Source organism: Vulpes lagopus, chromosome 1, assembly GCF_018345385.1.
Source record: "Vulpes lagopus strain Blue_001 chromosome 1, ASM1834538v1, whole genome shotgun sequence".
NCBI classification, from domain to species: Eukaryota; Metazoa; Chordata; class Mammalia; order Carnivora; family Canidae; genus Vulpes; species Vulpes lagopus.
Window position 1 is genome coordinate 874,727 of NC_054824.1, and position 26,188 is coordinate 900,914.

At 51.7% G+C, this 26,188-nt stretch overlaps 1 protein-coding gene across 3 annotated transcripts; it reads right to left on the reverse strand.

The window, feature by feature from the left end:
• Positions 1 to 26,128, reverse strand: ERMARD (ER membrane associated RNA degradation). 3 transcript variants are annotated; one of them, XM_041757527.1, is made up of 18 exons: positions 25,474 to 26,128; positions 23,108 to 23,276; positions 21,545 to 21,684; positions 20,206 to 20,307; positions 19,823 to 19,912; positions 17,933 to 18,030; positions 17,379 to 17,515; positions 16,215 to 16,329; positions 15,055 to 15,157; positions 12,391 to 12,420; positions 10,498 to 10,566; positions 8,848 to 9,021; positions 6,245 to 6,328; positions 4,672 to 4,745; positions 3,992 to 4,117; positions 3,505 to 3,723; positions 2,524 to 2,637; positions 1 to 1,407 (listed from the first exon to the last, which is right to left on the reverse strand). In XM_041757527.1, exons 2-18 carry the CDS (start codon positions 23,274 to 23,276, stop codon positions 1,224 to 1,226), a joined length of 2,028 nt encoding a protein of 675 aa, XP_041613461.1. In that variant the 5' UTR covers positions 25,474 to 26,128; the 3' UTR covers positions 1 to 1,223. The 3 variants fall into 3 exon arrangements, with proteins under 3 accessions (XP_041613461.1, XP_041613469.1, XP_041613477.1); XM_041757535.1 differs by lacking the exon at positions 25,474 to 26,128 and having other exon boundaries at positions 21,545 to 21,679; positions 23,108 to 23,233; XM_041757543.1 differs by lacking the exons at positions 21,545 to 21,684; positions 25,474 to 26,128 and having other exon boundaries at positions 23,108 to 23,237.
• Between the last annotated feature and the right edge of the window lie 60 nt (positions 26,129 to 26,188).

Consider the following 26,188-nt stretch of genomic DNA (forward strand, 5'->3'; position numbering starts at 1 on the left):
TGCGCTCGTAAGTGCACCCATTCTTTATTTCCCCTTTTCCATCCCAGCTCCAACAGCAGGAGGGTAGAGGGGCTAAGCCCACAAACTATCACCCAGATTAGTCTGTCCAAGGGAGGCCGTGACCACACTGCAAAAGAACGTGTCCCAGGAGCAGCGGCTTGGACATGTGGGGTTTGGGGCCGCGTCCTGCCCCAGGGGAGGCTGCACAGAGGGGGTGGAGGCTCGGTGCCCCGTCCTTACCCAGGAGCTTGGTTTACAAGGGGGTGAGGGGTGGAGTGGGCAAAGGGATAGACGGGACGTGCTGGAGTGTGTCGTCCCGCAGCACCACACCTTCCCCTTGAGGTCTCCTTGGCCCTGCTCTCCGACAGCAGAGAAGCCAGAAACACACATGGTAGAGCCCTTCCTGGGACCCAGACACTGGCTGGAACCCGCGAGGCAGATCTGGACAGTGGAGGGAGGCCACGACTCGCTGTGCATGGCCCAGTGCGCACGCACACCTGAGGTCTGGGGCGGCCTCACGGGGTCCTGAGGGCTGCCACCCCCGAGACGACGGCACGCGCTTCCCAGATGTTCCAGGCAACTGCAGCGGCTCTGAGAGCCGAGAATCGCAGACTCTGGCTCTCCGAGCGGGATGGGGGCGACTGCACCCCTGACCCCCAGTCCTCCAGCTCTCCCTGGGCCAGGCAAAAGCTTCAGACCCAGACACATGCCAGGGCCCCTGCTCCCCCGGCCACACACCAAAGGGCAAACCTGCTGCCTGGCACCCGTGTCTGCCCAGCACACCCTCCCCCAGCTGTCCCATGGGGTCTGGACTGTCCAACCTCACTCTCAGCTCCAGGGATGAGGCCGGGCTGGCCCAGGCTCTCTCTCCGTGCCCCGGTGGTGGCTCAGGAGCGGCATCTATGCAGCCGGGCCAGGGGGAGCAGGGGGCAGGGTCCTGCCCACACTGTTTCCAAGAGTGTCTGGAATGCGGGGGAAAAGCTCCCCCTCCTGTGGACACTGTGCCATGGTGGGGGCCAAGGTGCTGCAGCCATTTGGTTCTGGGGGGGCCCAGCCTGAGGTTCACACAAACACAGGAATAGCTGCAGGGAAACGGAACTTGATCCCTGATCAAACACACCCTGGAAGCCGCCCTACCTTCGGCTTTTCAATTTCTGTGCCGGTAAAGCCTCTCCGGGCTGGGTTTCCAGATGTCGCCGAAAGCATCCTGACGGTACGCGTTCTCATAAGACTCCTTTACTCGTGGATTTCTTGGCTAAATGTACTAACATTTGTTTCTTCTCACTGAAAGTCCAAATTTTCAGCAGAGCTGTGCGCGTAAGAGCGATGGTTTCGCTCCACTTGTTCTTCTGTTGGCTGGTGTAAACCACCAGGTTCTCCATGTACTGCAAGATTGACTTTAAGAACCTGTTTTAACAAGAAGAAATTAATTTCGTTACTGTATTATAAAATGCAACAATGATTTAAATGCACTCTTCTCCTTTCGGAATTAAAACTAAAGGACTACACTTAATTTCTGTCTGCAAATTCGAGAAAAAGAAATGCACGGAACACAGAAGCTGCGTTGTAAGCGTCCCTGGAGAGACGGGCTGCACGCCCGAGCGCCGGCTTCAACTTACTCTCAGGTCAGGTAGACGGCTGTACGTAGGGACCGCGCTCCCGGAAACGGCTGGAGACCGTCTGGACTGAATGCCACGTGAGCACGCAATGCGCTGGGCGGGGCGCCTGCGAGCCCAGCAGCCCCGCGGTGTGGGGGCCGCTGTCCGACCGCCGGCGCCCAGCTCTGACCCAGCCGTGCTTGCAGGCGTTCACCAGCTGTTCCCGGGGACCCTCCGACTGGTGGGGGGCACATTGTGCTCCTAGGTCTTCCCCATCTGCCAAGTAGTCTAAAATGTGCCCCAACTTCTAATTCTAAATATAACAAAAGTCCCCAGATGCTTCCTGTGGAGAGCTCCTCAGCCGGGGAGGACTCTGTCTGGCAACATCACTTTGGGCCGTCGCCGTGCAGAGCTGTAGGCACGCCGTGCTGGAGGCCGGGCACTGCTCCCACCCTGCGTGCTCGGAGGACCCCCGGTCAGAGTGCCAACCGTGCCGGGGGCAGGGGGGCCCCATCTGGAACCACGGATCCGCAAGCCTCTGCACATCGGCTTCGACCACCCTGGTTCTCACCTGGGTCCTACGTTTCTTTAAGAAAATGCATCATGTTTTCATGTTCATTCTAGGCAGGAGGCACGGGAGGTATCGCTCCCTGGGCAGTGCTGTCATCACACAGGGTGACAGATCCTAAAAGCCTTGGCAAGTGCATCACATTTAATTTTCTGAAATGACGCTACCACGGGTGCTAGTTTTAAAGGTTCACACACTTACACCAAAACCCACAGAGAAAAACGAGTGAAGAGCCAACCAAGACTGTGGGGTTTTTAAAAACAAACAAGAAAAATCAAAGAAAAGAAACCACTGCAAGTGAAAACCACTTAATCCACCAAAATATAGTTTCAAGTCTTATAAGGACGACACACTTACTTTAGATACTGTTGATATTCCGAAGTATTTTTTCCACAAACTGCGTGAATGTTGACCAATTCCAGTGCAATCAGTAATAAAATCAGGTAAAGCACAGGAGACAGCAGCTTAATACTAAAAAAAGATGAAGTTAAAATTTGACAAACGCTCAGTATTTTGCACTTTCATCAGTGAACATTCTTTCTCAAAAATCCTTTTTCCAAGGGGACTTAAATTCAAACTACGCAAGAGAAGGCTGCCTGCGTGGTGGTCTCCCTGGGCCCCCACTGCGCCGTGGCCCCCCTGCCCTACCCGCTCCCCGCCCCCCAGGAGCCCGCCAGCCCCAGCCCAGCCCTCCGGCAGCGGCGCTCAGGAGCAGGACGCCGCTGTGGGCTCCGGGTCACCGTGCCTGCTGCCAGCATCCTTCCTGCAGCCTGATGTCTGTACGGACCGTGCTGTCCGACTCTCACAAGAAGACACATAGAAATGGCTCAAACTTGAGAACATGTTTGGTGTCTCCAGGACACCAAGATATTCCAGTCAGAGGAAGATACTATCTTTCCCATGAAACCGGTAGAGACTTTTTAGAAAAATATACCCTGTTTGGGGAAGGACGTAACCTAACAGGCATCATCTTCTAAACTGCTGGTAGGAGTGTACCTTCCAGAAGAAGCCAAGGAAAACCCATTAAAAGCTTTATAGACCCAGATATCTCTCAACCAGAGTTACAGGAATTTGTCCAAAATGGTGATTTCCTAAAGATGTAGAACGTCCTAAGAACACAACAGGTAAGAATGATGGCATACCCGAGGTAACCTGGTAATATTTTAAATCCAAATATTCACGGGGTCAGTAGCACCCACGTTCTCATGCACCAAAATCACAACAGTATTTAAAACAGGATGTGCCGTAAGTTCCCCTGCAAGGAAGAATTAGAACGGCCTCCCAAGGGAAGGCCTGCCCAGCGGGGCCTGTTCCGGACCAGAACAGGGAGCCACGCACCTGCCGAGCATGTGCAGGTAGGTCTGCCTCTGCCGGGAGCGCAGCCTTCTTTCCACCCACTGCTGGTGTCTCAGCCCCGCAGAGGCCACCACCTGGCCGGACGCACGGGCACACTGTGTGCTGATGTTTCGAAGCACGGTCAGCACTTCCACAACGGTTCTGGGACAGAACAGAGTGGGGACGGGGGTGCTGCAGAGTTCCCGGATCAGCTGGGGCCACCTGGGGATGAGAGTGTGGGTTCTCAGGGGCGTGTTCACTGCTGGGCCCCTCCACAGTCAGCTTGTGGGGAGCAGCGGCAGGTAACACGCCGCGTCGTTCCCTGCGGGGACGAGTGTGCAGGGGGCACCTCAGGCCCACCAGCACCGCCCAAGTGATGGAGGCCTCCTCCCCGCCCTCGAGGCACGGCCACCATGGGATCGAGTGCTGCCCCAAGCTCGCCAACTTTGACACAGAAAAGGGGAGTCTGGGGCAGTTCTCAGAGACTCACGTCTCAGCAGGAAGACCGTCCCCGTCACTGACAGCACCGTGGCTCTCAGGCAGGTGGTGGTACAGCTCACGCAGGATTTCTGTGATTAGAGACTTACAGGCATGTGCTTCGGAAGTACCTTCTAATCTGAAAAACAGAAGATATGTAGACACATGACCATGAGGCAGATGCCCAGTCGGGGCCTGTGCACGTGTTTAATGGTTCACTGAGCAACGCACTTAATCTACAACTTTGTTTTCCCCAAATACAAAAAGAAAAAGCCACTGTCGGGGCAGTGGTAAAAATAAACTATAGGATATGCTAAAAGCAAAAAATTGTTGACAAAAGATAAGCAACAAATCACCGAATTATTATTCCTTCGGGATGGATCTGCTATATCCTGATTCCAAAATCTCTCTCTGCCCCCTTCTCTCCAACCTTTAGATCCTATTTCTAACCAACCACTAAATATTTCTAGAGGACCCCTCCCCTCCCCACAAGGCCTGCCTCTCGTCTCTGTGGGCCCGGTCTCCCCAACGGCCCACCACCCGGCTGGGCTGCCAGCAGGGAGATGGCTCCGTCCGCACCGGCACCGCGGCCTAGCAAGACCCCTGCGCCTGGGCCGCCCGTGACCTGGCCAAGGCCTCACTCAGAGGTTCACCGGGGACCATGAGGTCTACACGACCCCCCACAGAACTCACCTGGCTGCTTCCTCAGCCTCCTGGGGCAAAGGCAGGAGGGGCCACACCCTGATGCTCTTCTCACAGCTCAGCACCTGAGAGGGAGATGTCCTACTGGTGTTACAGACTTTACAGCAAGTCTGGAAACAATGTTCGCAAACTGTTAGCAGCAACCACTCTCCAGAAGACACTATGGGTAAAATCGTTACACATCTTACAACATTTGAAACCCCAGTTATTCACTGGGACACTGACAGGAGATTAGGAGGACGTTACCACGTGGCCCGTCCTGTCGGGAGCGGCCTTCACCCGGACGACACGGTGGACGTGAGGGTGCGGGACTCTGGAAGCCAGGTAGGACGGCCCGGGAGGCCCTGCTCCACCTCTCTCCACAGATGAAGCACCAAGCCAGGGAGCCCACCCCAAGTTTCTGACTCATGAAACACTGCTGACACCACTGACAGCAGGTAATTTATGCAGCAGCAATAAGCAGAGCAATGACCTTAAGAAGAACGGGATGCAAGGCTGCCGAATGAGAACTGAATCCCACGGCGGGAATAAGGCTGCAGGAGAGGGTGATGGTCTGAAAGACCCCCTGTGGGAAATACCCCCGTGGGGCACGGAGGGGCCACAACCAGGCCGTGGAAGCAGCAGCCGAGGAACAGGGGGCCTCGCGAGACCAGACTCAGCCACAGAGGTCTACAGGCAAAGCCTCCCTTCCAGAAGTTTCTCTTCCTTCTGGGACATCACCCCTTCCTTGCCACATGCCCCCTTCTGTCCTCTCTGTAGGGCGGAGTCCTGCAGGCAGGTCCTGGTCCTCCCTTCCAATAACTGGTTCCCGGGAAGCTCGGAGTCACGACAGGCAGATGAAGTACCCGGTACCCCACTGCTGACCCAGAGCCCGCAAGACGCAGGTATTCGGGTCGACCTCCTCTCACATCGCGCCAGGAGACTACAACACCTCCGGGCCTCTGCACCTCGACTGCTGACAACCCCTTCTAGCCGTGTGACACCGTCAGACCCCATCCTCTCGGGCCGTTCTTCCAGCTGCAGCTGCAGATCTCTCCCTAAACCCTGATGTGTGGATGCGACGGCTTCCGTCTAGAGGGCACGCTCACTGATAAACGTCTATGTTGGCAGGTATCCTGATTATTCTGTTCTTGGAGATGACCCCCATCTGGCCTTGCACGTTCACATCCTGCTACGTGGAGAATAAAGGACCCAAGCTAATTTCCACCCTGGAACCTGAAAGTCCATGTTCTGCTTGTTCTCATTCACAAGTGAACAAGCGCTGGTCTCGTGTGCCATCCTTCACCACGGCACACGGAGTGGGAGCAGTCCCGAGTCAAGGCCGTACCGCGTGACCCAGTCACCACTCCTCCCGTGCTAACATCACCGGAAACAACAAACACTGCCGCGACTGCCACCGCGGGATGAGGGGCGTGAGGCTCAGAGGGACGGAGGGACGGAGCCAGCCTCTGGTGGCGACCCTGAGGTTCTTGGTGGCGACCCTGAGGTTCTGCTTGCCAGACCCGTGGGTGTCTCTGCCGCAGGAGCCCCATGTGCCCCTCCCGATGGCCCATGTGCGGCTCACCTGTTTTTTAAGCTGAGAAATTGGGTGGAAGTGAGCAGTGTAGCCCTCTGCAAGAGCGACCAATGACTTTATCGCTGCCTTTTCCTGGTTCAGAGAAAACAGACAAGGGTTACTGCGACGTGTGGTCTGGCCCTGGTTCCTCCCGCTGAGTGTGAGTCACACGACAGTGCCCCGGTCTCACCAGCTTCCTTCACCAAACCCCCTTCAGCTGTAACAGAGCAGGACTCCTCATGGAACAGGTTTTAGACTGTGGTCAAATCATAACCAATACAAGTTTTCTAAATGAAGCCAATTAACAACGAAGACAAAGGCCGTGTGTGCTCTTCGTCCACCATCAGTGACACCAGAAACACATAAGAAAGAAGAAAAAAACCTCATAACAACTAGAAAATATAAGAACATCTCCTAAAAAACTAGAACGGGAATTTAAATTTAAAAACCAATACAACCAAAAGAGTCATACAGGTATAACCACGTAATTGCTAAACCTGAAAATACTGAAAGAAAGAGTAAAAATGACATTCCTTACAGCTGATGTAACTCTGTGGCTGGAAAGCCCAAGCCGGCTGAGTAACAACTATCGGGAACAGGAGAGGCGGCGAGTTGACGGCTGACGGCCTCGGTACACCCCTGCCAGCCGGGAGCCCTCCCTACGACTCTCAACAGCACCGAGCGAGTCTCTAAACGTCCAGACACTAAGCCTCTCATCCACTCAAGGCCTCGAGTCCTACGGCCCAGTGGAGGGTTCTGTGCACAAGGTGGCGGGCGAGCTCCGCGTGGGGCAGCCACACCTTGCACGGGTGCAGGTCAGTGATGAAGCCCCGCAGCCGCCGGGACACACGGCTCCTCTGAGACCGAGGCCATGGGAGGGTGGAGGATGGGGAGGGCGGAGGATGAGGAGGGGGGCCCGAGGGGTCCCCCGGTTGCTGGGCTGACAACAGGACAAAGGACCACCTGCAGGGAGCCCAGGAGAAGGCTGGGGCAGCTCGGCCCAGCACGTGGCACAGGAGCACCAGAGACAAAGTCTAAGGTGGATGACGGAACAAGAACGTGGACAAGCAAGGAGAGGAGGGGTCTGGCCTTTGGATGGCGCAGCCCCTCGGGAGAGGCTCAGGGAGGGAAGGCCGAGGACATGGAGACACACGTTCGGGAGTAATGTTCAATATCGTAAGAACCATCAATTATCCCTAAATTAATCCGTCCAGAGCCCATTCCTGTTTGTTGCTGGGTTAATCTTGGGCTTCGTGTTTATTTTTAACTACACAGGTTTGCCTACGATCCTCATCGGGAGGAGGCAGGAGATTCGGGAAGAGACGACAGATGGGAAAGTTCCCCTACAGACACTGAACTGTCCTGAAGGTCACTACGGAGTCACAAGCCACTGCACACAGTACACAGATGTCAGTCTTCTAAACACTCTTGGGCCAACTTGCAAGACATATGTCAAAAAAATAAGAAGAAGAAGAAGAAGAAGTGCACCTAAATTTTCTAACTCCCTCCCAGGTGAAATAAATTCCAGCCGGACCAAAGGATGTTAATTGGGGTAAAAAAAAAACCCCGATAAAGCTACCAAGGAAATGCATGACTATATTTATAATTTTAGAAAGCAAAGTGTCTCTTAAAAATAATTCCAAGTGCATAACTCAAAACGAAAAGGCCTCAGAACTTCAAGACAAGTAAGCAACACGCACACTGGGGGGCAAGTACGGCTAATAAACCAACGAGGAACATAACATGCATGAAATGGAGCAAAAGACATTAATAGTTCACGAAATAATCGCACATTTCCAGCAAACACAATAAAAGCAGAGTAACTCAAAACAAACAGATAAAAACACGTCTTCACTTTGCTTCAGGACTCAGTTTTACCAGTTCACGGGCGCCCAAGTGAGCAAGGGTGTGCAATCCGACACCAGCCAGGAGAGCTGCGCATGGGGGAACACTGGGACCCACCCCTCGTGAGGAGCAGCTTACGTAAACCATAAATGAGGGTACACTGATGCACAGGTCGAGCAGCTGATAAACCAAGGTAGAACAAGTGCTACCTCCAGAACAGGTACGGCCCCCGTGGCTGCACAGCGTGCTCCTGGGAAGGCACGGAAGCAGCACCCACCCCACGAGGAGGCGTCCCTGAGGGCTGTCACTTCTCCTATCATGGTCTGTGTTTTGTCTGAACTTCTGAACGTGTTTTACAGCAATCGTTACATGTATCGTTTGAAAAAAAAGATTAAAGTCAATAACTACCCTGGATGATTTGCTTAAAAATAATAAAAAGAATTAATTTATCGATCGATGCAACTATTCCACCCAACCAATTGAATCATTCGTAAAATTTTGTGATACATTTAATCTTTTATGCTGGTTCTTTGGTTTGTGGTGTCCTGTCCCCGTTGAAGGGAATCAGACGGCACATCATCCGCTCACCTGTCACAGCAAATACATGTGCGTAATCAAGTCACAATGATGTGTTCTGACAGAGGCACACTCTCACTCCAATATATTCAAAGAAAGGGCGATTAAGGGTTAATTACCTTTCAAAATAAACTGTATTTGGTCACAGCTGAGCAAGAGCGCCCCTAAGGCCTCTCTTCCCTATATGTTACCTTAAAGGCCGTCGACACATCTTCATCGGTGAATCTGAGTAACAGCACAATGGAGAACGCAAGCAACTGGGTTGTTGCCTCTCTAGGAAATTCATGTAAGTTGAATTCCCCGTGGCTTAGATGGTCTCTCAGACGGGGCCCCTCCTGATGGTTCAGGAAATCCCACAGAAACTCCTGTCGGAATATAAACACAGAAAATATGATGTTAGTTTTTTCAAATGAGGGAAGAAAGAACCGGCTGGCCATGCCTCACATATCGGAGGAGCAGGGTCGGGGGACAGACGCGAGGACACGGAGCTTTAGAGACAGTTAGTGTAGGTAATACAGCCCCGGATCATGCTGGGATCTCATTGGGAACTGTCCTAACTGTGGCCACTGCCCTGGTCCCTCACTGTCCCCCCACGGCCTGGAGCAGGACTGTCCCTAAGAGCCCTGGTCTCTAACTGCCCCCCCCCACAGCCTGGGGTAGGACTGTCCCTGGGAGCCCTGGTCTCTCACTGCCCCCCCCCACAGCCTGGGGTAGGACTGTCCCTGGGAGCCCTGGTCTCTCACTGTCCCCCCACAGCCTGGGGCAGGACTGTCTCTGGGAGCCCTGGTCTCTCACTGTCCCCCCACAGCCTGGGGCAGGACTGTCCCTGGGAGCCCTGGTCTCTCACTGTCCCCCCACAGCCTGGGGCAGGACTGTCCCTGGGAGCCCTGGTCTCTAACTGCCCCCCCCCCACAGCCTGGGGCAGGACTGTCCCTGGGACCCCTGGTTCTAGCTGTTCCCCATTGCGCGGGGCAGGAGTGTCCATGGGAGCTCCAGTGTTTTAGGAATCCTCACCCTGTCTCACCCACATCCCTCTGAAGGAAGAGGCTGAGGTGTCCAGGCCTGGAAGCTGACCTCCCTTCTATAGAGAAAGCACTGCTGTCCTGTCTCACAGCCCTGGCCTCTCCCTGTCCGGGGGCCTCCCTCTGCACCCCCTCTCAGATCACATTCTCTATGAAGCCGACACAGACAGCTGCTTCTCCCCTAATACCACTGGCTGGAGCAGGAAGAGAAGTGAGGACACAGGCAAGCTGCCCGTGGACAGACTGTCCTGGAGATTCAGGATGGACACACACACTGGCTCCATCATCCTAACTTCCTGATGCCAAAAATGACACGCCAAGAGTCCACAGAATCCCACTAATGTCACACAGGGACTAAAGTCTAAGCTGCTAGTAAGTCTCAGTTCAGAGGAATAAATGTAAAAATTCTCCTTATGGTCCTAAGGAGCCCCAGTAATATCTTTGGGAGGAAATGGGGAATGGCTCTGCGTCTCTATCCACGTTCATCCGACACGCTCAGCTCCTGGTCACATCTGACTTCTGCGGCTGCTCATAGGGCGAACCCGGCTCCTCCAGCACCACACTCCATAAGGAATCCACGTGCACTTTGGGAACAGGGCAGCCGTATCAGCAGGACTCAGAACAGGACATTTAAATGGGCAGCAGGCAGCCTGGTACCCGAGCTGCGTGGGCCGCGTGCGTGGCACTGAGACAGCGCGGGAATGGCTCAGGGGCACTATTGTGAGCATATCACAGGCCAAGACTAATTTCATTTTGGAGAAGTGCTAATCACCTCCATAAACAGAAGGATGTCAGATCAGGAAAGGGCTAGTACTTTACCATTGCAGGCGCTCCTAGAAAAAGAGGGAGTTGATTGATTTTGCCATCACTCAAGTGTTTTGCCAACATCTAAAACACCGAAAATAAATAATTAGTATGCACACATCACATACAGAACCTTCAGAGCCTAGGACGTAGCATCTTGGTATGACATACATAGAAGCCCGAAGCACATGAAACACGGACAGCCTTAAGCACACAGCAGCCACTCGCTCAAGACAACTTTTCTTAACCAGTATAATGATTTCAGGAATAAATGTGAATATACATGTCTTCTTAGTTGTGTGTGTATATGGGTCCTTATGTGTACTTACATGCACATACATGTGTGTGATGATGTGTATTTATGTGCATAAATGTGCATGTGTGTATTTACAGGTATGTTCCTGTGTATAGGTGCGTGGGTGTTTATTTGCACATAACATATGTTGACGTGTACTTACACGTGTGTGTATATGTACTTATGTGGGTGTGTGTATATATCTGTGCACATTTCTGTGCTGCATGTATATTTATAGGTATGTGCATATACACATTTGTGTCTGCATGTGTTCGTGTGTAAGTGTGGGTGTGTATTATGTGTATTTATGTGTACTTGCATGTGTTTATATTTGTATGCGTTCATGTACCTTCACAGGAATAAGTGTGCATGCATGTGCATGTGTGTTCTGTATGTGTGGATATAAGTATACATCGGAGTTACTTTATAGGCCGCTTCTTAACTCCCCACAGAGCTCAGAGCCCAACCACCCAATCCAACCCTATAGAACCTAATCCTTTTTTTTTTTTTTTTTAAGATTTTATTTATTTATTCATGAGAGACACAGAGAGAGAGAGAAGCAGAGACACAGGCAGAGGGAGAAGCAGGCTCCCTGCTCCCTGATGTGGGACTCGATCCTGGGTCTCCAGGATCAGGCCCTGGGCTGAAGGCGGCACTAAACCACTGAGCCACCTGGGCTGCCCTATCGACCCTAATCCTATACAGATATGACTACACTATATAATTTAATCCTCATAGGATCAAACATATTATGTATTAAATTATAACAAGTTATTTACCTAATGGAATAAAGTCTGTAGGTAAACAGGCATGTGCTTAATGCCTCCTGCCAACCATTCACTAAGGAATCTAAGAATTATCTTAAAGGCCCCAATCACTCCACAAAGACTCTCCACTTTGTTTCCTCCTGTAGGCCAACTCTGTGAAGTCACACTTGAGGCTATGTAAGAATTCTTATCCACAGGACGCCTGGGTGGGTCAGTGGTTGAGCGTCTGCCTTCGGGCCCAGGGTGTGATCCGGGGGTCCTGGGATCGAGTCCCACGTCAGGCTCCCTCCCTGCATGGAGCCTGCTTTTCCCTCTGCCTGGGTCTCTGCCTCTCTCTTTCTCTCTCTCTGTCTCCCATGAATAAATAAATAAAAATCTTAAAAAAAAAAAAAAAAAAGAATTCTTAACCAGAATTACACACTCACAAAAGCCTCTACACTCTAAAGTGGTAAAAGATATTTTCAATGGCAATTTTTAGTATTCCAGATTTTTAGTTTCAGAATCCCACACCCACTTCACAGATTAAATGCATCTGGGTATACTGTGCATTTACAGTAGTAGTTCATGCATATTTCATGTGCAAAACAAATGTCAATCTTAAATCTAAAATGTAACCTCTAAGTAATTATAGCATATAATATTAATATCTCTTGGCATTTTCCAACGTTGCTCTTTCTATAACTTTAGAAACCAGGTTAATCAATCACTGAATCTCAAAATTAGCCTGAAAACAACACTTAACTCTATAATAAAGTTTTTTTTTTCTGCATATACAGCTATCAACATTCTCTGTGTAATAAAAAACAATGTTTTGTTTGTTTCCAGATACTCCATAGGCTTACTTACTTCATCGAAGGTGGTATAAAGAGCCGTTGACTTCAGAAAAGGAAAGAAAAGAAACAATGAAAACAAATGTAAGTAAATGACATTATCCAAAGGAGGAAAGACAATTCTAGTAGATGGCCACAAACATGAAACCTTCTTCTGAAAATAAATGTTCACTTAGCAACGGTCTGGGAAGAATGTCATTGACCTAAAACATCACTAAAGACAAGAAAATATGGTGAATGGGCGCGGGAGCCTGGTCACAGCTGCTCTCACAGGTGCTTCAGCTCAGGGATGCCCATCACCTCACAGGCACGCCCCACCCACGCAGCATTTTGGCTGACGGCACACGAGTGAGCACAACTGGGTGTGCTCTCCCTCAAAGGGCCTGGGTGTCGCATGCTTCCTGGTGTCACAGGTCTCGTCTACAGACACGGGCTCTGGAGCCGGCTGCCTCGACATCCACTCCTGGCTTCCGTGCCTCCCAGCAGCGAGACCCCAAGCACCTGCATATGCAGGTTTCTCTGCAGAATGGGACACGACTGATGCCCACCTCGGAAGGCTGCTGGGAAATTCTGTAAGTTTGTACACACATTATGATGAAATCAGCATTTTGTGGAATCCAGCTCTCAAGAAAAACCTCTCACACTTGTTAAAGTTTTTTCAATTTAACATTATGAAATTTCTTTCAACATTTATTATGGTATGGGATACTTAAAGTCTGCATCTTTAGCTCCCAAACCTATAGTACTGACCCTAAAATTTTTCCTGAGCTCTTAATATCCAATTTCTACTAAATACTCCCCGTACTTCCTCAAAAGAGCTGAACTTTTCATTATCTTCACACACTGCGTGCACTAACGTCTACCTCGTTTTATGGAATTGGTACACACGTCTTATTCCTCACTCCTCGTACATAAGCTCCTTAAAAGTCACAACGTCTTACTCATCGCGATCTTCCCCTGATCTCAGAGACCTTATGCTGGAAGTATTCAGTCAACGGTAACAGCGTGTGCACAGCCTTCACAGCTTTATAAATACAGCATTTCCATGTGTGCTGCCTTATAAATAAACTGATGCCACGTTTATTCTGAATGAGAGCCTGGCCTACAATTTCAGACATTCTTTGTTAAATTACTTCCCATGTAGAAACGGTCCTGCTATGTGCTTGTGTGGTCAGCCAACGAGTAAGGAAATGTGTCCTCACCGCACAGCCGCAGGTAATGGCCCGCCAGCCAGCGCTCGGGTGAGGGTGCTCTCCACACCACCGCCCACACCGCGCTGGGCACAGCCACGGACAGGCACCGGGCATGGGCATGGGGGACACGGCCACGCACCCCACTCCGCAGGAACCCGAACAGGAACGTGCCTGTCCCGACAGGAATGTACATCAGGCAGAAAAGCACTCGAGGTAAGGTGGATGCGGGAAGAGGAGGTGTTGAACCTGGGTTGTTGAGGCTCCCGGGGTCACTAATGTGGCCTGAAGGGGCAAAGCTGGAGAAAGACACACACATGCAGGTCTGGGGTGGGCTGGGTGGCGCCGGAGGAATCTGAAGGGAACGGCCCGCAGGCTGGGCCACACCGAGTCAGGCATGCCCCAGGCAAGGGCGAAGCTCCTGTGGGTCTGGGGGCCGTGAAAATGCTTTAAGCGGATGAGCCCCCAGCAAATGGAGGCGTATTTGTCAGTTTATAAAACAATCCGTGGCCATGAGGACAGATCAGAGAAGGAAGAGCGTCAGGAGGGACGCCAGGAGAGCGGGCGGGCACGGTGGGACACTGAGTGGATGGAGGGGACCTGGCCCGGGTGGAGGCCACTGCCCAGCGCCTGAGCAGCGAGGAATTGAAGGAATACCAGGGAACACAGTTGTGGAAGAAAAAGTGAGCTCCTTAGAAACCAAGTGGTTTGAGGCCTGGGGAACACCCCCATCGCCTCTGCGCAGGCAGGTGTGAGCCCACCTCGGGGGTGGAAGAGCTGAGTCCGAGGGGGCAGTCCTGGGGATGCACTGCCTTTTCCCGCCACGCATAGCTGTCCTGGCGCTGCTCTGGCCCCATCGCCAGCTCCATGTGTGGGGCTTTCACTTTTGTCAGGCTCCCAGGATTTTCCAGTTGTTCCCATGGGACTAAGATCTCCCAGGGCCAATCCAGGGAGCGCAGGGTTGGGAACAGAATTTTGAGGAACACCTCTGGAAAGGGGCAGAAAGAGGAAGCTGACCTAGTGAAAGGTACGGCGGCCACTGCTGTTGGCCCGGCACAGCCCCCAGGCCTCTTCCCTCCGCTCCTGACAGGTAACCGGGTGCACAGCCCCCCAGAAGCTTCTGCACGCCTTCCGGCCCTGCTGGCCCAGAGGAAGGCGTGTCCTTCAGCAGAGCCACCTCACAGGGCTACAAGGGGACACCGGCGGGAATGGCTACAGAGAGGAAATAAGTGCTCTCTCCCTTTATGACAGCGAGCTTGAAATACTTGGAAATACTACACAACCAGCAAAACAGTCACAAAACGCAAATTACGCCATATAAAATCATTATAATAGGAAGCCACAAAACATGACACTCAAACCTTCCAAAGCAAATTCTTAGCTAAAAAATTCATTTAACAGTAAACAAAAATGAGATATTATAGACTTTAATTAGGCACAGAAACCGTCAACACAGCGGCAACCACCGTCAATCACTAAAGCACGTGTACCTCAGCGGTCAGAAGTCTTTCCGGACACTCGTTAACGGTGGCAAAAACTCTCCTGAGTCCCGTCTCCAGCTGAGTCAGTAACAACATGGCGCAGTCAGCAAACCTGTGAAATGAAAGGAAAATCTCAGGCTTTAAAAGTGAACACTGGCACCAACCCCAAACAACGGAGCTTTATTCCAGATATTACCGTGTGTGCACAAAGCCGGGGGGGGGGAGGGGCGGTGACAGTACTCGCTAGCGTGGGAAACAACATGGAATCACAGTCTCCTTAGACTCGGGATTTTTAAATCTATTTTCCACTGTTGTGATGTAAGATGGAACATGCTTAGAAGCTCCAAGGTAGGGCAGCCCCGGTGGTGCAGCGGTTTAGCGCGGCCTACAGCCCAGGGTGTGGTCCTGGAGACCCGGGATCAAGTCCCGCGTCAGGTTCGCCGCATGGGGCCTGCTTCTCCCTCTGCCTGAATCTCTGCCTCTCTCTGTGTGTCTCATAAATAAATAAATAAATAAATAAATGAATGAATGAATGAATGAATGAATAAAATAGAAGCTCCAAGGGAATAAAACATCATCAAAGACCTGCCTAAGTCTTCTCATCACTTGCAAGAAAAGCTCAAATACCAGGATTTCGGTGGATTTTCAGGGTATGAACAAATGTAGACAACAGGACCTAGAGGGAGGGAAAGGCCACGGGCCTTCTGAACAACTCGTGCATCTGCTCTGCTCCCCAGGAAACAGAATCGAATGTACCTCCTTGTTTCAGGGTTCTTTAAGATTTCATTTATTCATTTGGGAGAGAGAATGAGAGCAAACGAGAGAGAGAGAGAGAGTGGGGAGAGAGAGAGAGCACAAGCAGGGGCGGAGGGAGAGGATGACGCAGACTCCTCGCTGAGCAGGGAGCCCAATGTCGGACGCAATCCCGGGACCCTAGGATCACGTCCTGAGCCGAAGGCAGATGCTCAACCGCTGAGCACCCCGGGCGCCCCTGTTTCAGGATTCTTTAAGGCGGGACACACGGTTCTCTCAGAGTAACAACTCAACAGATACTGAAAAGTTGATTCCCAGCAGTGATTGTCAGGGGCAAGGGCAGCAGCGGGCTGATGCGTAGCACGCAATCCTCCTGAGAGCGAGAGGCCTCCGTGCCGTCGGGAACCCAGGATTACCTGTGTGATCTGAACCTGATTAATGCAGCTTCCCAGTACGGCAACATGACCTTCGATACGAAAGTGGATTTCTTCACCATCTCTTCTAACACGGAAAGTACCTCAGAAGTGACATCTGCAAAATAACAAGTATTTTTAAGCACAGTCACCCTAATCCGTGGAAGAGCGATGTAAGCAGAGTCAGGTGGATGCCCACGAGCCGACCCCTGCAGCGGATGACCCAGGGCCCCCGGGGCTGGCGCCCATGCCGTCACACACCGGCCAGGGCCAGAGTCGGAGGTGAGCACAGCACCCTCCGGGGCAAGGGGACGCACATGACGCCACAGCTGTGAGCACAGGACATCAGGGCTGACCTGCTGACCACATTGACCAAGAGGGTAAGATACAGAGGAGCGACAGTGACCCCTGGGGCAAACTACGGACTCTGCGCGACGATGCCGCGTCCTTGCTAATGAAGGTGCCTCTGGAGGGGGTGTGGATGAGAGGGAGGCTGTGCAGGTGCCGGTCGGGGCACGGAATCTCTGCACCTCCCTCTCCACTGTGTCCATTTTATTCCAAACTTAAAACTGCTCTAAGAAACAAGGTATGTATTATTGGCAGTCAGCAGCCAAAGGGTCCATGACACAAAAAGACTAGGGCCTCGGGACCCTAGGATCTGGGCTATTCCCACCATGATTTACATCAGAAACTCAGCTCCCACGGCTCTGCTGCTGCAGCGGACAAGGAATGGGCTCGGAGCAAACACGGTTTGACGTTTGACGGCACTTTCAAAGTGTCATGTCCCCACCCCCATTAATCTGGTAAATGGCTTTGTCATGAAAATAAAAGAGACAGCAGAGGAGACCACCTGTGCCGTGGCGCTTCCGGCATCAGGACCGCGCACAAAGGAGCAGGGAATGCATGTTACACAAAGGTCCGGAGCCAGCCTCCCTCAACGCACCAGAGGCAGAACTACCCGGACACTAGCAAGTACTCCCGCACCACGACCCCCACCCCGCGGCGCTGCGGGTGACACAGGTTCCGTGGAGCAAAGTGGAAGAGGCATCTTCTGGCGTCTGGAGCAGCAGCAGTGTGCCTAGGGCGTCCGAGGCCGTCTGCTACTCCCTGACCGTGCACCTCTCCCTACAAGGACACAGTCCGGCACAGGATGCATGTGGTACTTGCCGGGGAAAACGGCCAACTCCTCCAGGCCTGTAAGGGCTACGAGAGGTCGGCGCGTCAGCACAGCCTCCGTTCGCTGCAAGTACCTCTCCAGCAGCTGGCCCAGTCCCGCCGTCAACAGTATCATCACTGAACAGTATCTAGTGCAAAACGCGCAGGATCTGTTAGGGAAATGAACTGACATACAGATAAAAAGGTCTGCCTTCCAGAAAACAAGTTTAAGATAAGAGGCTACACCAGCAGTGAACTGCAGGAGGGCCCTGCTGTGGCCCTGAGCTGTACAAGGGCTGGGCACTCGCCAGTGCAGGTCTCGGGGTCCCCCACTCCCCGCCCCCCGGCACCTCCATGAGGCTCAGCCTCACAGCTGCCTCTGCGTGGAAGTCAGTGGTGACCGACCCCATCACCACTCCAGTTGTTCATCAACCTCAGTCTAATCTTCACATTCCTGCCTCAAACTCTCTCATCTTTCCCCAAACACGCTTTTCCCCAATAGAAAATTCAAAATAAAACAAACTCTTAAGTAGGTCGAAGAGAGAATTACTTTCCCCATAACGTACTTTGGGGGGATTTCATGAGGGGACGCGAAGCCATGCCATAGGATGTTCCGCAGGTTCAGGCCACAGGGGGATCCGATGAAGACTTTGAGCACGTCCATCTGACCAGGTCAAGAACAGGGTACTGAACAGTGAAATCATCACCGACGGGCAGATAACTGATAGAGTAGCGCGAAAACGTCTGTGTTCCTCTTCGACGCCCCGCCTGGCACACGGCACTTGCGGTGACAGCACTCAAGCGACCTTTGCTGGGCACATTGTGTGTCAGATGCAGCTTGTGTGTGTCTCACACCCACTATCCTCAGGACCAGCCCCAGGGGCACTACACCCGCCCCGCTCTGCAGAGCAGCATCCAAGCACGGAGAGCTGCAAGCCGGCCTCAGGGCCCCGACCTACCAACGGGGATGTGCATGCCGGCTCCGCTGCCTTCGTCCTGCCTGTGAACCTGCTCCCCAGGTGGGCAGAGGTGCGGGGAGGGCAGCGTGCCTGCGTGGGCAGACCCGGAAGGTGGCCCCAAGTGGCAGGCCCGTGGCCCACTGACGCCCCAGCCCAACGGGCGAGCACCCCTGGAAACTCCCAGACTCCGCTATGAAGGAAAGATGCCCAGTATGGGATCCTACTCATCAGACGGCAAGAGCCGTGCACGATCTCTGAGTTCGGGGCCACACTTTGGAACAGATACAGGAAAAATGGAAGATAGCAGAAACTAAAGAAACTCGAAACCAAGTCACACGATGAGAACAGTGAGTCTCCAGAAGGCGCATGGAAGGGACGGGAGCGGTGTTCAGACGCCTGAAGGACTCTCGCTGAGCAGAGGAAACAGATGTATTCTGAATTTCTCCCAAAGGGCAGGACAAGCCAGAGCGGAAGCTACAGAGAGGGGTCTCAACCGAGCATCAGAACCCTCGGCAACTCCAGAAACTCTTCACGCTCACACCAATTTTTAAGACTTGAAGAGTAATTATCTAGTATTGGTAATCATAATAATACTCTTTTAATTACATTTATTCTCATTTACTACTTTTATTCCCGTTCATACCGTGTGAGCAATCAGAAGTACACAGGCCGATGAGCTAGGAGAATTATCGGGGGCTGAATGTGGCTGCAAGTCGGCAAAAGGCTAAGAGCAGCCAGGCGGACGGCACAGAGCAGCTCCAAACAACGGGAATTCTGGGCCTGATCTCTCTCCGTGTTCTCCACTACGGAAGGGACCTTGAAGCTGACCACGAACCAGATTCAGGCACTAAAGAGACTTCTTATCCAAGAACAAGGAGTCTAGCTGGTAACATATTACACGAGCATCGTAAACACCCCCGGCTCAGCGAGCTCCGCCGGAGGCAGGGCGCTACCCTGGCTTCCTTCTGCACCTTGACCCCTCTCACCCGATGCCCAAGGGTTGTTCATTAGTCTTAAACAACCTTGGTCACGTGGCCTGTAGAAGAGGTTGGAAAAGTACACGGCTCTGCATGTTTTTAAACTGACATCTAATTTTCTCCGCCGTTAAGTCTGAACACTTGCACAAGGGCATAAATTCCCACATTTTAAAAAAATTGAGATTTTATGATAAAACTATAATATCACTCCCTAAATGGTTAAAGTTTTATTCTATAATAAGTTGTTATCATTATAATTACTAATGTGTAATTCCTGAAAGCACTAGAGCTCAAATGGTCCATCTGGCATCCCCAGAGCACGCGGCGGCAGTGCAGAGGCCACGCCACCACGTTCACTCAATGTAGGGAAGGCCTGTCTCGTGGCTGGAAAAGCGGCAATTCTGAAAGGAGAACGTGCCTGAGTTACAGCTATAGTTAGTTCTTCCTAATGCCAAACCCGTGTTGGAGGAACGAAAGCCTAGCTGTGTTGTGTCCATCAGCTTCAGAGGGACGAGCTTACCACATGCCGTCCAAAGACCTCAGCAAGCTCCTCGGATGCGAGAAGATCTCTCAAAAGAAAGGGGCATTCCTTCCCATTCAGTAAAAATACCTAAAATTCAAACAAGGACTGTATCAGAGTTGATGACGATGAGCCCAACAATATGAAGAAAAAACTCACCCATAAAGCCACTGTTTGTACAAATGAGGGAGAACAGCACTGGAGACACCAGAGTTTTGATTTCGTAATCGTTCACAAAGAAAAATATTAAACATCTGTGCCAAATGAATACATTTCACAGGGAAACGATAACTAAAAATCAAGAAATTTGGGTACAGCTGTAGCAGCATTATGTTCATTCAGACGCTTTAATAAAGCAACAAAGGAAGACTTCGCACACTTACATCACCCAGAGCCCGTTCCAGACACGCTGTCAGCTTCATCAAGCCGAGAGGAAGAGCCGGAGCCCCAGGGGTTTCCAGAGCATCAATCAGTTCAGGAAATAACTGTGGGGAATAAGACACACCGTAGAATGTGTGCTCAGCAAGAAATATCTCCCAGAGTAGCAGTACTCTTGATGAAATTCAAACTTCTAAAGGCTTCAACCAGTATATTTTCATGACTTTTTGGTATAGGTAAACAATTTCTATATAAATATACAGTTGACCCCTGAACACGGGTTTGAACTCCACAGGTCGGCTTATATGTGAATTTTTTCTGTAAATAGAGTACAGTATTGTATTTTTCTCTTCCTTATGATTTTCTTAATGACTTTTCTCTAACTTTATCGTCAAAATATAGTATATAAAACATCAGACATACAAAACACACGTTAATGGACTGCCTACGTTAGGCTTGTGGTCAAGACTAGGCTCTTAGCCGTTCAGCTCTGCAGGAGTCAAAACTTACATGCAGATTTCTGACTGCAAGGGGGTGGGCATCCTTAACCCCCGTGTGGTTCAAAACTCAACTCTAACAGTACATATAGAATTTTAAAAATGTTTAATATCTAAGGAATTTTGAAAGTTTTTTCTTCCTTTAAAATTTTTTTCATTAGATTTATTGAAAGCAATAAATCTGACATAACCGTATATATCTTGACCTAAATATTTTGTCAAATATTTTGACCTAAATCTTGTTTCCAATTTTGATTAGCTCGTAGAAGTAGATAAGCGTGAGGCAGTCCTGAGAGCCATTACAAGGGGAGAAGCGATGACCCTTCTTCTCCATGTCAGGAAATTCAAAGTATTTTAGAGTTAGAGCGTGTATGGTTACTGCTCTATTGTGGTCATTAAATGCGCCAAGTGCACCGACCGACCAACCAGCTTAGGTGGCCTCACGCTGCTCCTCCTCCCCGGTCCCCATTTGCCCTCCACAAGCCAAGCTCCCCACCTCATTTCCTCGTCCCACCATCTCAAGAACACCTTTCTGTCTGTCCATAACGTCTCCGCTTTTCTCTGGAGCAGCACGTTCTCATCTATCCCCGGGCCAGTGCCCACACACCCAGCTACCTCCCCAACCTCCAGTTTGGACAGTGCAGCAAAAACCTTCCTTTGCTCCAAGATTGTTTCCCAGCTCAGGCCATGGAGGCTGCGTAACAGTCCGTTTCCCTCGCAACCTGAGCCATTTCACAGGTGGAGGCCTTAGTGGATGGAGGAGACCCTTTAACATTAGCAGGTACTGAGGGCCTCAAAGCAGACTTTGCAGGGTCTTTTATTTCTAAAGGTTGTTCACAAGCCAAACCTCTGGAAAAGCTGTCCACTGCAGCCACGGCATGTATCGAATTTCAAACTGCCCCTTGGTCAGAGATAACAAGTGTGAGTGGACAGCCGCACACACGGGGCCCAGCAGCATCACGCTTCCCCGGTAATCCAGACTCTGCGCTTCAGGGGTAAGAGGACAAGTGTTAGTGCCACAGCTCCCTATCATGGGATGAAAATGCCTAAAGCATCAAAGAAAAAGTACTTTAATTATGAAGTTTCCACAAAATCAACAACAGGTTTATTGTTGAAATTACAGTAAAGATATTGTTGGATACTCAGATATTGTTGGAAGTAAATTACATGGTGCTTATCTGATGATAAAGAAAAAATATACACGTCAGTAGGGTTTGGAAAATCAAAAAAGGTTAATCAAGAGAAAATGTTTTCTTTACTTGTTCATTAGTTTATACAAACTCAGGTTTATACTGTATATGTATTTTAACCTGATTCTTTATACTTGATATTGTTAGACGGTAAGATTTCAATGACAATTATTTTAAAACATTTGAATTTTAATTTTCTGATAAATTTGAAACTGAACATTCACACAGTTCACACCCAAAACATATGCAAATGTGAAGGTCTCCCTTGGCCATCCAGTTCTCTTTCCTATAGCAACTGCTGTTATCAATTCCTCGGGCATATTTAGAAATATTCATGTGCGTACAAGTAAATACAATTACATATGCTGTTCCAATTTTTTCACTTAGCCACGTGGCTCTGAGAGATGGGCTCATTCTTTCCCACAACCACATGACGTTCATATTTACTCTACCGTTCCCCTACTGCTGTATATTTTGCTGTTTCCAATGTTTGGGCTTTTTTTTTTTTTTTCATTTTTGCCTACAAAATGGCACCAAGAGTAGCATTACCCAAACGCTCTTTCATTTCACACCTCTAAGTGTGCCAGTCTCATAAATCCCTGGGATGAAATCGCTGGGCCAGACCACATTCGTCTGTAACTTTTATAACTATTACTAAATTTCTCAATCCACATCCCTGCTCTAAAAAATGTACAATAATGCCTGGAATATTTACAACAGCTGTACAGTATATTAGTGGTCATTTCCTACCCTGAATTCATTGGATTCCTACTTTCTTCTGTCTCCCACCTGGACTGCCAGCCTAGAGCAAGAGTGAGACCGAGCCACCTGCAGCCCTCCTACACGTGGCTTCCCCGGCCTCAGTCCCTCCCTTGTCACCTGATCCTCCTCCTCTTCTGAGCTAGGTCTGTATTACAACAACCTAGAACTAAGAGAAGCAATGGTCAGAAAGGAAAATTTTAGTCAAAATATTTTATTTATTTTTAAAAATTGTATTTATTTATTCATGAGAGACACACAGAGAGAGAGGCAGAGACACAGGCAGAGGGAGAAGCAAGCTCCATGCCGGAGCCCGATGTGGGACTCGATCCCAGGACCCCAGGATCACGCCCTGGGCCAAAGGCAGATGCTCAACCGCTGAGCCAGCCAGGTTCCCTCAGTTAAGACACATTTTAAACGAACAGGCAGACAGATGCTTGGGGTGCAGAGAACATACAGACCTGATTCTGTATAAACCACACAGGCTGTGACTGTCTGCCAGCATACTTCACCCCTCTGAGTCACAATGCTGTTGATATCACAACTTTCTTTGACTTCAAACCCGAGTTTACAGATCATATCATAGACAGAGGGAGAAAGACAAGTGGTAATTGGATCCTCTATCAGCATCTGAAATATAAAACATAGAAGACACTATTTAAAATAAATAAAAACAGAGGGGTATCAATTATATATTCAAGTCATAAGAAAGTCCTGTTTCATCTTTAGGACAGAATATACTTGGGTATAGCTACTGCTAACACACTTTCTAACTACCATGAGAGCTGTGTTCAAAATACTGTGATTAAATATTAATTACAGATAGTTTACAGAAACTTTTTCAAATAAATGTTAAAGATGTGAAATTATTAATAAGATCTGTTAGGAGTTTACAGAAGCTTGGCACGTCTTACAGATAGTGCATCGTTCCTTCCAGTGTTCCTGTACTGTCTCAAAGCTATCAAAATGAGTTATTTTTTTAAATGTGGAATGGAAAAGCAGAAAATCAAGCATCATGAACTAAAATGTCAATAAAAAGCATACTTCTGATTCTTTATGTGGTGTCAGAAGTGCCACACTGCTTCCATGTGAAGGATTCAATAATACCCAAATCCTCAGAATTATCCCCACATCACACTAACATCATCTTATAAACCTGCAAAGGAGTCACTCTCTGGGACTAAACTTATGGGGTCTTCATCTGATCAAGTCAAGGGGAGTCTGCTTTAACATTACGGATTAAGCCCCAGCAGTTCCTATTTTGGAAGCTGGCCACTTAGAGTTTTTGCACCCCACTCAGTATCTCCGTGCCACCATCCACTCCTCCCGTCCCCTAGAAGCCTCACTCCCCACTCAGCCCTGCTGTCAACCGTTCTTCCACAGACCCAAGCAATGCAGGTATTGCCCCAGAAACATGCACCGAATAACCAGTGATGCTGTGACCCTACAACCCCACGCTGCAGCCTGGCCTTCCTCCCCACCTTCTGTTCCTCGAGCTCCTCCCTGGCAGCAGCAGAGCCTCCGAGCACAGTAGCTGAGTCCAGGCCACAGTTTTCCCAGCAGCTGCAGGCCCCGCGTCCTCCCCACCAGCTGTCCAGTGCCTGCCCTTCAAACGTCTGCCTCCCAGAAATGCCAGGCCCAGCCACATAGCCACCTCCTCCTTAGAGATCCAGGTTCCAACAACACGGGACCTGGTTCTCAGTCCTACAGCTAGGGTCCGCTTCCTGCAGCAGCCCCTCCACATTACCTGTACACGCCGCTCCTTATTCTCTTGTAACAATTCTCTCCCTTTAGAAACTAGTGTGGTTTGTCCTCCAAGGGATACAGAAACATAACCCCAAAGGGCTACTTTGATAATAAAAAGGGACTCCTTGCATTTTTAAAAAGCATTGAACTCTAAAGCAAGGAGCTGTGGTTCTGGAGGGACAGGTGGCAGGCAGATCTCTTTCTGCACAAAAGCCCATCTATTCTACTACTGCAGCCCCTGGATATGGCAACAGAGGCTTCAAGAAATGTCTTTTTTTTTTTTTTGGTTGTGTTTGCCCCACCGATAGAGTTGCTGCTCAGCCTTCACCAAACTGGGAGATCCTGGGACACCAAGGTCAGGTCCCCCGGGGACACCACGAGCCCCTGGCACACAGAAATCCTAGATAAGCTGCAGCGCTGCCACTGGTGTATTTCCTGCATCCTCCGTCTGGGAGCCAGGAACCCGCCAGCCTGCCCGTGTACACCTGCCCCCGCCCCCGTGTGCACCTGCGCACCTCCGTGTGCACCCGCCCCCCCGTGTGCACCTGCGCGCCCCCCCGTGTGCACCTGCGCGCACCCCCGTGTGCACCCGCGCACCCCCGTGTGACCCGCGCACCCCCATGTGACCCGCCCCCCCCGTGTGCACCTGCCCCCCGCCCCCCCGTGTGCACCTGCGCACCTCCGTGTGCACCCGCCCCCCCGTGTGCACCTGCGCGTCCCCCTGTGCACCCGCCCCCCGTGTGCACCTGCGCGCCCCCGTGTGCACCTGCGCGCCCCCCCGTGTGACCCGCGCGCCCCCCCGTGTGCACCTGCCCCCCGCCCCCCCGTGTGCACCTGCGCGTCCCCCTGTGCACCCGCCCCCCGTGTGACCCGCGCACCCCCGTGTGACCCGCCCCCCCGTGTGCACCTGCCCCCCCGCCCCCCCCGTGTGCACCTGCGCGTCCCCCTGTGCACCCGCCCCCCGTGTGCACCTGCGCGCCCCCCCGTGTGCACCCGCGCACCCCCGTGTGACCCGCGCACCTGTGACCCGCCCCCCCGTGTGCACCCGCGCGCCCCCGTGTGCCCCTGCGCCCGCCCTCACCTTTCCTCCTCCGTGCGTCAGTGTCCCGTCCGGGACCGCGCGCGGTGCTGCTAGTGACCTGCGCGGAGGCGCCGCCCTCTGGGCCCTTCCCTGACCGGGGCACCCCCTGCTTCCAGGGCCCGTCCGCCGAGCCTCCGCGTTAGCTGCCAGGGGGCAGCACGGAGAGGGCTTGAAGGCTCCGACGCAGAGCGGCCCAGGGCTTCCGTTCGACCGCGTGAGGGCAGAAAGGAGATGGAACGTGAGGCAACCCCGTCTCGTCCGACCTACGGCCCGAGCCCGTGATGTGGTTTTGCTCCCCAAGTGGCCTAGAAACGTCCCACTTCCCGCGCGGGGGTCACGACCACGGAGCTTCAGTCCGCTCAGTGCACGACGCAGGGGACCCGCCCCCCGGAGCACGAGCACACGGAGCCCCGCGCCTCAGTCCGCACGCCCACGCCGGACGCTCGTCCTCGGGGGGCGGGGAACAGCGCCGCAGGCGCGATCCGGGGGCAGCCTCGGGGCAGGACCGGCTTCTGCGCAGCCGCAGACCCGCGCCGGCCGGACCACCCGCTTCCGCGGCGGCGCGGGCGCTGCGTCTCCTCCAGCCGGTGTCGCGCCGGCCGCGCTCGGGCGCAGCCCCGACCCCCGCCGCCCGCCGCCGTCACTTCCGGTTCCTGGCGGCCGGCGCGGAGGGATGACGCGCGCCTCGCCCCGCCCCCCTGGGGGCCCGCACTTG